This window comes from Poromitra crassiceps (genome assembly GCF_964638095.1).
Source record: "Poromitra crassiceps genome assembly, chromosome: 5".
NCBI classification, from domain to species: Eukaryota; Metazoa; Chordata; class Actinopteri; order Beryciformes; family Melamphaidae; genus Poromitra; species Poromitra crassiceps.
Window position 1 is genome coordinate 48,062,267 of NC_139642.1, and position 13,296 is coordinate 48,075,562.

At 47.1% G+C, this 13,296-nt stretch overlaps 1 protein-coding gene across 1 annotated transcript; it reads left to right on the forward strand.

Moving 5' to 3' along the window:
• Window positions 1-564: 564 nt before the first annotated feature.
• On the forward strand, window positions 565-11,974 carry LOC310777280 (putative G-protein coupled receptor 149; the record flags this gene model as incomplete). Its single annotated transcript, XM_083637590.1, has 5 exons — window positions 565-1,557; window positions 2,811-2,991; window positions 3,246-3,748; window positions 10,576-10,719; window positions 11,465-11,974. The coding sequence occupies 5 exons, from the start codon at window positions 565-567 to the stop codon at window positions 11,972-11,974; spliced, it is 2,331 nt and encodes a 776-aa protein (XP_083493716.1).
• Window positions 11,975-13,296: the final 1,322 nt, after the last annotated feature.

A 13,296-nucleotide genomic window follows, 5' to 3' on the forward strand; every position in this document is an offset into this window, starting at 1 on the left:
CACACGCACACTCATTTGTATTCGGTGGGGGGTGGGTGCGTTATGATTGGCTTGACCGGAGGAAAGCGCAGCAGCACAAACAAAACGAACCAGTCCAAGCCACAAAGCCAAGGGAAGGGCAGCCTGATGCAACGGCCCGATTTTACAATGGCACACGAGTAGCCTAGTAGGTTATTATAGTATAGGCTGCATTTGGGCCAACCCCAATGACAGCTGCTGAGCGAAAACGGCGGTGACGACAGCGCGTAATAAATCGGCAGCTGGAGAGGAGACGAGGTGCCCCGGTTGCGCGGTTTGAATTGAGGTGCCTGCGAGCACCGAGGCAATTGAGGCTCCACGTCCCAGGCACCGAGAAGCTTTTATATTCCCGTGCGTTATCCCTGTTGGATCGGACAAACATGTTCAACTTGAACTTCAGCCTGCCCTGAATCATGTCTAATGTCTGATGTGAGATGGCTCTTTGCAGCGCAGTAAACTTTACAGGCTGAGGCTAATATGAGTAATATTTAACGAGCGTGTCCCTTGAAAAGTGACAATAGAGACCGAGGGGGCAAAGTTACTTCAATGAAAATGTCCTCGACGTACCTTAACCTTAGCTCCCCGGCGCCCAACCAGAGCTACCTTTCCACGGCCACCTACGAGAAGAGGACGGACCCCTTGGAGGTGGTGGAGAGGCAAACGCGAATTCGCCTGGTGCTTTTCGGCTTGTGCGTAACCCTCGCAGTAGCTACCTTCGTCGGGGGGGTGTATTCCCTCCTCTCCCTGCTCCGGATGAGGAGAAAAACCTCACTGTGTCTCATCGTGGCTTCCATGTCGGTGGACGACCTGCTCAGCGTGCTCCCTCTCTCCCTGTTCATGCTCCTCCAGTGGGAAAGAGACGCAGGTGGAGAGTCGGAGAGCCTGTGCGCTTTATCGGGACTTCTCTATGTGTTCCAGGGGGTTTCTAGCAACATGAAGGCTTGCCTCATAGCAGCCTACACTTTTTATGTCACAAAGAGATTCGGGGTGCTTCAGTCTGTCCGCCGGCCGTTGAGAGTGATGTGGGCCATCGCCGCTGTGTGGGCGGTCAGCCTAGCCGTCAGCGTGTTACCTTTGTGCGGATGGGGCAGCTTTACACCGGCCTCTCTCGGCTGTTTCCCAGAGAGCGACAGTTTTTACATTCTGCTTTTCTCTTTATATTCCCTGTGTTTCTGCGGCTTGCTGTTTTTCTTTATCCCCCTCACCTACCCGCTGCTGTGCTCCAGGGAGCCTCAGAGGACACTGCTCTACCCGAGCTATATGGAGATGGCGAGGGGACCGAGTGGCTCCGCTCCCCTCTGCGAGCTCCCGTCCTTCTCCCGGGACAGCCCGAGCAAAAGTTTCGGTGACTATAACGAGCTGAGCCCAGGCTCGTTTGGGACGGGGCTGGAGCTCAGGGAGAAGGCGCAGACAACGTCCCCGGCCTCTGGGAACGGGCAGAAGGACGCTGCTGTCGAGGATACACCGGTGGTGTTTGCACAAAAGCGCTTCTCCATGATCCTGGCGGTTGTTCGAGTTATTTTATGGATGCCAATTATGGTAAGCATGCAGCGTATAAAGCATAATGATACAGTAGCCTAAATGAAACCCAAATTACTGTACAATAACATTAGGCATTCCGCGCATAACCTGCTCTACCATGCACACTGGCTATCTGTCATTCAGTCCAAGTCTTACTTTTTTTTTTTTTTTTTTTTTACAGTACAGTAGCCTACAGTTTACTTAAAAATGTCTTACAGTAAAACAATTGAGAACATGTCAACTAACCACGAACCCACTTACACACACACACACACACACACACACACACACACACACACACACACACACACACACACACACACACACACACACACACACACACACACACTCCATTTTAATCCTCATGTCTGTTTGTTTCATTGCCAATATCTAATTTTACATGTTCCCCTCAAATTATGCCATTAATTGTTAATGCAATGGTCAGGTGACATTGTTTGAGATGTCTTCATTATGAGAACTTGACATAACCAAGACAACATAACCTGTCATAAACATGACATAGCATTAACATGTCATTAAGTGTAATTACACTGTCAATGAGTTTATAACAGTGTCATTAATTATTTCCTTGACCTCAACTACAGTAGGCCTAGTACAATTTGAACATTTCATTAAGATGTCATTAAGTGTAATTACACTGACAGGTTATGTTGTCTTGGTTAATGTCAAGTTATCATAACAAAGACATCTCAAACAATGTCAATATTGTGTTAACAATGACACAATTTACCGAATGACACTTAATGACAACAGTCATAAACATTCATAAAGCCTCCCTCATGTTCATGACAGGTGTCATGTCATGGTTATGATAGTGTCATGTCAGTCGTCATACTGAACCCTCAAGTAAAGTGTTAGCGTACAAGGTTGCACCCATTGTACATGTATATCCGGGGCCACAATGGTTTAACCCTGCGAGGCAGCTGGATTCAACTGAGATCATGAGCTCACAATCAGACGACAAACAAACCATCTGGCAGCGCCAGGTTAACAATGGTTGAGTCATACAAACATCTCTCATAACGGGTGATTTTCTATTAGGTTTAATAATTTAAAAATCAGCTATTGCTATTTAATTGACTGTAATTAGGGCTACCATGTAGCCAGGAAAGAAAGAAAAAAACGCCCCCAATATGGGTTTGAATCTGTGTTTATTATTTTAATTGATTTGTCTCATACCCCCCACGTCCTAAATAATGCATTTTGAATAGCTAACCCATCAATTTCCCCTGGCTGTCTTTCATTCACAGACTTTAGTGCTGGTGCGCCACACGGTGAATGCACGCAGCTCCTCCCTGGAGACGCTCAGCTTCTTCCTCACCTTGCTTGCCCCTGCGGTCACGCCACTGTTTGTGCTGTCCGAGCGCTGGATCCACATGCCCTGCGGCTGCTTCATCAACTGCAAACGGGATGGGACGCAGGACCCCTCAGGTACACCGTGGACTAACACACATCTACTCGCAGTGTACTGTAACTTCAAGGGTAATGTGCACTCTAGACTAGAGCCAATGTGAAATATAGCCTTTTAGCTTGAGTGTGCAATGAAGTTATTCTCAATTCATCACAGTGCAACCTACCTCAAGGGTAATGAGCTGCAGAGCCAATTGCACAGTGTGATAGCCACCTGGATTTCTTAGCTCGAGGGTGCCATGAAGTTATTCTCAATATTTCTCCAATCTCCACAGAGGTGAAACGGAGATTGGAGTTCAACCTCTCCTTCCAGCAAGGCTATGGAGTGTACAAGTTATCCCGCGCCACCAAGTCTCAGCACAGCCCGTGCATCGAGAAGCCGGCCTACCACAGCCTCCTTAACTGTGACTTCCCTCAGACTCGCCTCCACGAGCTGGAAAGCGGCGGGCTCTCCAGCTTGGAGGCAGATTTTGATTTCAGCACCGCCTGCCCAGTGGACAGCTCCTCTCACGCAGACCTGTTGCTAGAGGCAGTAGCTGGCGGAGGAGAGGGCCTTGCAGACTGCACTCCGCTCCCTCACGAGAACCACGGAGACCACGAAGACTTCTGCTGCGTCCCTTCCCCCTCTGGCCACCACGGGGAGCAGGACCACAATCTGAACGACACCTCGTCGGTGTTCGAGGGGCCGGAGAGGAGGCTGTCACACGAGGACTGCCGGAAAATCGAGCTGACGGACTGGGAGTGGTGCAGGAGCAAATCGGAGAGAACACCCAGACAGGTAGACCACCACCCAGACATTGATCTATCACTCATGACAGTTGTAGTCAGTGTATTAGGCTGATGTTGAACTATTAAATCGTGTAATTTGTATCATCCCGCAGTTTTCTTTGATCAATCTTTTTTGTTTTTTTGCCCATTTTCTCCCCAATTGTACTTGGCCAATTTCCCCTGCTGTCCCGGTCGTTGCTCCATCCCCTCTCTGCTGATCTGGGGAGAGCCGTAGACTAGCAAATGCGACCTCCGAAACATGTGCGGTCGGTGGTCGGCAGCCACTTCTTTTCACCTGACAGCGAGGGGTTTCACCTGCAGGACGTAGCGTGCGGGAGGATCATGTTATTGCTCCCAGTGCCCCTCCTCCCTGCTCAGATGCCCCCACCGACCAGAGGGGGCACTAGTTTAGTGACCAGGAGTCATACCCCACCGGCTACCCACCCGCAGACATGGTCAATTGTGTCAGTAGGAACGTCTGACCAAGCCGGAAGTACCGCTGCCAGGCTATTCTGTACTAGTCAAACAACTGTTATAACATCATACAACATCTGGTAATATAAGTGAACAGGTGATTTACTTACAGTATGTGTAGTGATGAAAGTGCCTCAGGACCATAAAGGGATGGGTTTCCATCTCTCTACAGGACCTGTGTGTTTACTTTCTCTGCAAAAGGAAATTAAATGCAGCCTTTCTCTAGCCTTTGTAATTATGTAAGTACAGAGATACAGACAGACACACAGTCTTTTCATAGCCAGCTTGTGTGTGTGTGTGCGTGTGTGTGTGTGTGTGTATGTGTGTGTGTGTGTGTGTGTGTGTGTGTGTGTTCATGCGCGCGTGTGTGCGTGTGCGTGCTCGTGCATGTGTGTGTGTGTGTGTGTGTGCATGCTCGTGCATGTGTGTGAGTGTGTGCGTGCATGCGTGTGTGTGTGCATGTGGTGTCTGTCTAAATGCCTGTCTGACTTTGTGTTTGTTGGTCTGTTGACTTGTTTTTCTCTGCATCTGTGAATATGGCATGCCTCTGTATAATCAAGCTGACATACTGGCAGTTGTGCACGTGATTTAGATACAATGGTTAAAATCCATTCTTCCTTAAAGTGTAACTAACCCCCAAAACAGCGTTTAACCAATATATATGACTTTGGGGGTGATGTGTGAAGAATTCTGGTCAAAATTTCCACATTTGACACCAAACTGTTGCCATTTTATCATTTGTATCATTTTTCAGCAGCATAACTGGCATAAGCGCCCTCTAAGGGTGGAACACTGCTTTTTTTTTGCCCTCAAATGAATGGGAGATTTGGTACAACCTGACGTCAGGTTGTCCCCAAAGACTATGGGATTTCAAGATAGTTACTCCCCTACTCCCCCTGTACCCTTTCGGCAACCAAAAACCCTGTGCTCTTAAAATACTGAACACCACGTTGTCAGATTTGACACATGTCTTCATTGTAGACAGTTTATCGCTGAATGTGTCATTACATTATTAATATCTTACCTGGATAAGCTCTAATTATGTTGTTTATATTATCAGTCCGACTTGGAAGCACTTTCTGCCGGCCAGTCAAACGGGAGAGTCTGCTCTCATGCACCCGCGGGGGCGCGCGCAGCAGTGCTCTGAGCCTAGTCATGGCCGAGGCGGGGGCTTTTGCATGGGAACAGTCTGACATTTCCGCAAACAAATCTCGTCGCAGTTTAGCGCACATGTAAAATATAACGCTATACTACGACGTGACAACGCTGCTCTAAACACATCGGCTAATATAATATATTTCCCTGCATCTCATACTGAGATTATATCGGTATTGAGTTTGGACAGACTGAATGGGCGGAGGAGGAGGAGGAGAGATCTGCAGCTGTGCCCTGAGAGACACTCACCTTGCTCCGACTATAGCAGGCTACTCAGCTACTGACGCTGTGCCCGTCTGTGAAAAGCGTCCTGTCCAGTCGCACCTTCGCAAACAGATGCGGGTTTCCCTCAATCCTGTACCCAATCTCAGACTGTATTGAGCAGAAAAATCGCACACCAGCTATTTCTGTCTGTGTTTGTTTGTTGCTCCGTGAGGTTACAGAGCGCCCCATGCATGCAGGAGGCTGTTTCGCCAGCCGGGGTCTGGCAGGAGGGAGGAGGCGCAGCCTGCACTGCGCTGAGAGGAAAACTTTTGCATGCGTCCTGTCCAGTCGCACCTTCGCAAACAGATGCGGGATTCCCTCAATCCTGTACCCAATCTCAGACTGTATTGAGCAGAAAAATCGCACACCAGCTATTTCTGTCTGTGTTTGTTTGTTGCTCCGTGAGGTTACAGAGCGCCCCATGCATGCAGGAGGCTGTTTCGCCAGCCGGGGTCTGGCAGGAGGGAGGAGGCGCAGCCTGCACTGCGCTGAGAGGAAAACTTTTGCACAACTTTTAACAAGAATCGCGAAAAGCCCTGAAACTAAAATGAAAAAGGGACTTCATGGCAAGTTGGACGAGGGAATGACGTGGAGAAATCTCGCATTGTGTTACCCCAGAGTGGGGGGTTTGTCCTATTGTGCGGTGTGCTGCGGTAACGAGCGCACGTCACTTTGCTCTTATCGATAGGTACAGACGCCACACACACACACATGGACAAAAATAATTAAATTTCTAGTTCGCCACTGAATTACCAAATTTATATAACTTTCAACCATTTTAAGCAACGCTGTTTCCATACAGACCACCAGCGTTGGCTAGTTGTTGATATTTATAAAGATATTGCCCCTCTCAAATAAATTATTTTCGAGGCGGTAGGCAAACTGTAATGGCGTCGATTTCCGAAAAAAAATCCTGACTTCAACACAGCCAAAGAGTCTAGTATAGACAAGAGTATGTCATTTCTTGGTTTTTTCCATAGGTATTTTCAAATCACTGTTCTGATACATATCTGGGGGGTTAGTCCCCCTTTAACCTCTTTTTCCTCCTCTCCTCTCCTCTCCTCTCCTCTCCTCTCCTCTCCTCATCTCCTCTCCTCTCATCTCCTCTCCTCTCCTCTGTTATCCTCTCCTGTCCTCTCTTCTCCTCTCCTGTCCTCTCCTCTCTTCTCCTCTCCTGTCCTCTCCTCTCTTCTCCTCTCCTCTCCTCTCCTCTCCTCTCCTCTCCTCTCCTCTCCTCTCCTCTCCTCTCCTCTCCTCTCCTCTCCTCTCTTCTCCTCTCCTCTCTTCTCCTCTCCTCTCTTCTCCTCTCCTCTCCTCTCTTCTCCTCTCCTCTCTTCTCCTCTCCTCTCCTCTCTTCTCCTCTCCTCTCCTCTCCTCTCTTCTCCTCTCTTGTCCTCTCCTCTCTTCTCCTCTCCTCTCTTCTCCTCTCCTCTCTTCTCCTCTCCTCTCCTCTCTTCTCCTCTCCTCTCCTGTCCTCTCTTCTCTTCTCCTCTCCTCTCCTCTCCTCTCCTCTCCTCTCCTCTCCTCTCCTCTCCTCTCCTCTCCTCTCCTCTCCTCTCCTGTCCTCTCCTCTCCTCTCCTGTCCTCTCCTCTCCATACAACATTATCTGTATGTCTGCTAAGCTTCAGTGGGTTCTGACTACAGTAATAGAGCAATTGATCAAGATACTATCATCACCATCCCATTTGAGCCAGAGTGACTAATCACTAATCAGCCTGTCTTTCAAAAGCAAAGTGTTGCTTCAATTGGTCTCTCTGTGCATTTGATTCAGTGTTGTGATCTTAGCTTTCATTTGATTCAGTGTTGTGATCTTAGCTTTCAGTTGATTCAGTGTTGTGATTTTAGCTTTCATTTGATTCAGTGTTGTGATCTTAGCTTTCATTTGATTCAGTGTTGTGATCTTAGCTTTCATTTGATTCAGTGTTGTGATCTTAGCTTTCATTTGATTCGGTGTTGTGATTTTAGCTTTCAAAGATTGTTTACCGTTTCAGGGCGCGTCTTATGTGATTGGCAAATAGAAAGTTAGATGTGTGTGTGTGTGTGTGTGTGTGTGTGTGTGTGTGTGTGTGTGTGTGTGTGTGTGTGTGTGTGTGTGTGTGTGTGTGTGTGTGTGTGTGTGTGTGTGTGTGTGTGTGTGTGGGTGGGTGTGTGTGTGCCTGCATGTACGTGTGTGTCCATATCCTTTTGAAAAGATGGAATGAAAATGAAATGAAAAATGAAACGTGTACATGTTTCAGACCAGCCACACACACACACACACACACACACACACACACAGACACACACACACACACACACACACACACACACACACACACACACACACACACACACACACACACACACACACACACACACACACACACACACACACACACACACACACACACACGTACATGTACAGCCCATACACAGGACGCAAACAGATGTAAATGAGAGTGTGTATTTGTAGGGTTGCTACAGTATGTCTGTGTGCCTTTAATGTAGTCAGTGTATGGATCTTTCTTCACCCGGTGTTTGTTTATACACAATAATTAAGACCACTGCAGCTCAGCAATGGAGTTCAAGCCAGTTTGCTGAGGTCACATGATCAGTGCTGTGCAGTTAATGTAATATCCACTGATCCTTTTCTATATTTCAGTCCTCTGCACTATCTAAACGGGCCAGCACTTTCTCTCTGTGTGTGTTTTTTCCGACACTGGGTCCCCAGATGAATTGTCTAAAAAGGACAAACTAATAAATTAGGCCTAATGTTGACTATATCTTGGCAGTGGAAATAATTGACACAGAGGAGGAGGGAACAGTCCAGAGAAACAGCAGGCCAGGCATTGCCTTTGAAAGAGACTGAACAGGAACACAATGAGCTTGTGGTGAACTTGCCAAACAAACTGGGACATGAACACAGAGGCTGGGGAACACATGCATACTGTATGCACATGTGCTCTCTCTCTCTCTCTCTCTCTCTCTCTCTCTCTCTCTCTCTCTCTCTCTCTCTCTCTCTCTCTCTCTATGTCTCTCTCTCTCTGAATGTGCTCCACTTAAAAGTCTGAAATTGCCAGAGGGTAGAAAATCAAGGAGGCGTGCATATATAGCTAGGCTTTGCCACTCATTTTGCATCAAGTATAAGTTTGAGGTGCTGACTGCTGGCTTGTTTGTGTGTGTGTGCGTGTGTGTGTGTGTGTGTGTGTGTGCGTGTGCGTGTGTGTGTGTGTGTGTGTGTGTGTGTGTGTGTGTGTGTGTGTGTGTGTGTGTGTGTGTGTGTGTGTGTGTGCGTGCGCGCGTGTGCATGTGCGTGCCCTACTTCTTTTGAGTTCTTCTGAGTTTCTTATTTGGCAGACTTTGTACATTACTGCATGTCCTTTTGTCGGAGGCTTATTCATTGAATAGGGATTAGTAGAATACAAATACAATTATATGTACGGGGGTGTACAACAGATGAAAGTCAAGACTAGACGGTATGTGATTCTCCTGGCAGTGTTTTGTTCCTCGTTAGCAGGCTAGATATCATTAGCCTCCTTCAGCGCCTCTGGCCTTCAGCGTCTACAGGGAGAGGTGGAGTTAAAGCTTCAAGACATCTTGACCCTCTCTGTGACTTTATACTCTCTGCTATAAGCACAGAGCTGGGGGCGCGTACACAAGCCCTCGCCTTTCTCTGAGGGCAGATGGAGATAGAGTGGGGGGGACTCAGACATAGGGAAAAGATCGGTAGAGAAGGTTTAAAAACCATAAAACACACAACTCATACATACAGTACAGTATATAAATACAAGTTATATGCACGGTTTTACTATAGTAGCCAGGAATAAATGTGAGAATTGCTAAAAAGCTGCACCATTCCTAATGATTACAAATGGAACCATCTACAAATATCCAACTGTCTACTTTTACACCGTTGGCAGTTTCTGCCTCTGTAGTCTCTAAAGCACTGATCATCCCTCACATCCCGCCCCCCCCCCCCCCCCCCCCACACACACACATTTCATTTTCATCTCTGTTGTCAACTGCATGCTTTGTATTTTTGCTTCTTTCATTGTTGTTCTATTTTTGTGTTGTTCTCTCTCTCTCTCTCTCTCTCTCTCTCTCTCTCTCTCTCTCTCTCTCTCTCACAATGTGGCAGAAGGATCCTTCCTTCTGCCGTTGTTGATGCAAGTGTCAGGGAGTGACAGAAGATTGACATCTTAATTTCTATTGTATGTCCACAACCAATCATATCATTAGATTGAAATCTAAATAATTTAGATGGCATAGTGAGATCTGCCAGTCTCCCCACCGTCACATACTGTACGATGTCTCTCCTCTCCCCTGCTAGCAATACAGCATGGTGTTTTCTCTCACACATCAAGATGACAGACTGACTTTGATGCATGGTGAATTAAACCCATGAAATCAATATGATATTAAAATGGGAGTGCAATAAATGGGCCCTCTATAATTGAAATGGTTTATAGAAGAAGCAACGTATTCAGAATAAGATTGAAAACCTTTCAAAATGAGTGATTATTTGTTTTTGATTTGATTGACATTGGAAATGATTTAATCACTACTGTGATAACAGCTACTCAACAACATCTCTTAGACAGAGCGCCAGCCACCGTCTTTTGACTATGAACCTGAAAGGTTTCTAGAAGCTAAATGCACTGAGCGGTACCATGTCATTTGACCATCAAAGTGCTCTTCACAAGGCTCTCTGCCACGGACACAATCTACGCTCAATTAGTTTGAACAAAGGGCACAAGAGGCAGAAACATACTTGTAGGTGTTTATTGACTGGCACACTGTCAGTCAATAAACAGCCGAGCGGGAACAAGATGATAAAAATAATCATATTCTCCCAGGAAAAATCACAGCTGTCAACTTCACAAATCAAGATGTGGCGCTAAGATGTAGACTTGAAAGCATGTTCTTCACAGTGGCTGTGGTGCGTTTTTGTTTTTGCCTTTCAGCGGTCGACGGGTGGCCTGTCCATTCCCCTGTGTGCGTTCCAGGGCACCGTATCTCTGCAGGCGCCCACGGGGAAGACCCTGTCTCTCTCCACCTATGAGGTCAGCAGCGACGGACTCAAAATCTCCCCCAGCAATGCCAGGAAGGTGACAGCACTCGCTTCAGTCTCTTCTGCTAAATCTTTTTCAGCACGGTTGGGTTCTGTTATGATTATGAAGGGGGGGAGTGTGAGCGATTATCGCTCTATTCCAGCCATTCCCGACATGTGTGCCGGCGCCCACTGGTGGGCCACGAAGGTATTGCAAGTGGGCCAGGAAATCATTCGAAAAACATTACGAACTTCGTGAACGTATTATTATTATTATTATCATTATTGTCATTATTATTATGAGAATGCATTTCTCCATTGTTGAACGATACAATGATTTCATTTGTAATCAATTATTCATTAATTAGCCTATTGCAGACCAGCCCCTCACTTTTAGTTTCTGATTTCTGTGTGGTGCTGATGGACAGCTCCTTTTAGCATGAAAACAAAAAGGGCTCTAGGAACACAGTATTTGGCCTCCGTACTGTTTACAGTTGGATGTGGCACATACTGTAGACCCCCCCCCCCCCAATCCAATCTGCCATATTTAATCTGAATTCACAAACTGTTCTGACCTACAGTATATTAATCAAGCTACATTAGCACATAAGTAAGTAAGCAAGATATTTCTTGGAATTCTTGGAGTAAATTACCGAGCAGATCCATGGCAAGAATGTTCAGTATTTTAGCTTATCACTTGAGCTTCATCATCAATTTGCGTCAATGATGAATCACGCCCTTGGTATAGTACAAGATAAGATTCAACTTTAATCTGTAGCATACAACTCTCTGCTTCTCTCCAGGTGGAAGTGTACCGCTCCAAATCGGTTGGTCATGAGCCACGTGCAGACGACCCCGGAGGCCAGGCTGGGGATGTGGATATTGGCGGGGTGGGGATGGGGATGGGGATAGAGATGGAGATAGGGATGGGAATAGCCGGGGTGGGGGACACTAACGTCAAGATCCACCTGGAGGTTCTGGAGATCTGTGACAACGAGGAGGCCATGGACAGTGTCTCCATCATCTCCAACATCAGCCAGTCCTCCACCCACGCTCGCTCCCCATCGCTGCGCTACTCCCGGAGGGAGAACCGCTTTGTCTCCTGCGACCTGGGCGAGACGGCCTCCTACTCGCTGCTCATCCCCAGCAGCGGCAACACGGAGGCAGACAGCATCAACATCAGTATTCCTGACACGGTGGAGGCCCACCGGCAGAACAGCCGACGACAGACCCAGGAGAGCTGTGGGTATCGGGAGGAGATACAGCTGCTCAACGAGGCTTACAGGAAGCAAACTGGGGACAGGGAGGAGTGATACAGGACGGCAGGGGGCGGAGCTCAAAAGGCAAGGAGGTAAAAATGCACTGCTGACTGAAAAAGCTAACAGTCAAGTAGACTACTAAGCCTTACACATTGGCTTCTTTTTGATCGCTATAGAGCTGAACAGTCACGTGACATTTCTTGCACCGGAAGTGAGTTTCCCATTCATTTCTCCATAGACATTTATAAAAATCCTTATATAATGAGTTTTAAGGTTGGAACCAAGCCAACCTGTGACCTACTGAAAACAAAATCAATGACAACAGGAAGGGGGATCGAATTTTATAATTTTTCCCCCCGTCTTTATTTTTTGTTTTTGCTCCAAGTGAAATGTTTTATGGTCACTCACGATCCAGTAGGTCACGGGTTGGCTTGGTTCCTGCCTTAAAACTCATTATATAAGGATTTTTCGAAATGTCTATGGAGAAAATGAATGGGGAACTCACTTCCGGGGCAAGAAATGTCATGTGACTGTTCAGCGCTATTGTAATAGGACTGACAGAAGAAGACTGTAAGAAATGGAGACTGTGCTTAAGACTGTGATCATAACCTGGGACGCCCTCGTACTTCCTCCACAGATAGCATTAAGACAGCATACATATGCTGTCTGTAGAGTACTGTTATATGAAGATAGATTAGATGGTAGATGAGATAGTGACAGAGATAGTAGTAAATTGTAGTGAGAGAGAGACAATGGAGGAGTAGGAGGGAGAGAGTATTCCAGTTACGACTCAATATTCCTGCCCAAGACTTCTACCATAATGTATGGCTCATCATCATAAAAGCGAGCGACAGAGCGAGAGAGAGAGAGAGAGAGAGAGAGAGAGAGAGAGAAATTCAGTCAGACATCGAAGGGAGGGCCGGTTCGTTCGTCACATGTCCCATGAGTCACCAGTGGCCCAATGGGGGGGGGGGGGGGGGGAGGGGGGGGGGGGTCACCTGACCCATGTGTCTGAGCCATCCTTGTGTGTGTGTGTGTGTGTGTGTGAGAGAGAGAGAGTGTGTGTGTGTGTGTGAGAGAGAGAGAGAGAGTGTGTGTGTGTGTGTGAGTGTGAGTGAGAGAGAGAGTGTGTGTGTGTGTGAGAGAGAGAGAGAGAGAGAGAGAGTGTGCGTGTGTGTGTGTGTGTGTGAGAGAGAGAGAGAGAGAGAGAGAGAGAGAGAGAGAGAGTGTGTGTGTGTGTGTGTGTGTGTGTGTGTGTGTGTGTTCTATGTGTTTAGCTCGCAAAAGCAGCCTTGCCCATCATAATGAGGATGCCGGCTGTATGAGCATAACACACCAATTTGTATGTCTGTGATAATCTGCTGCCAAATGTATTT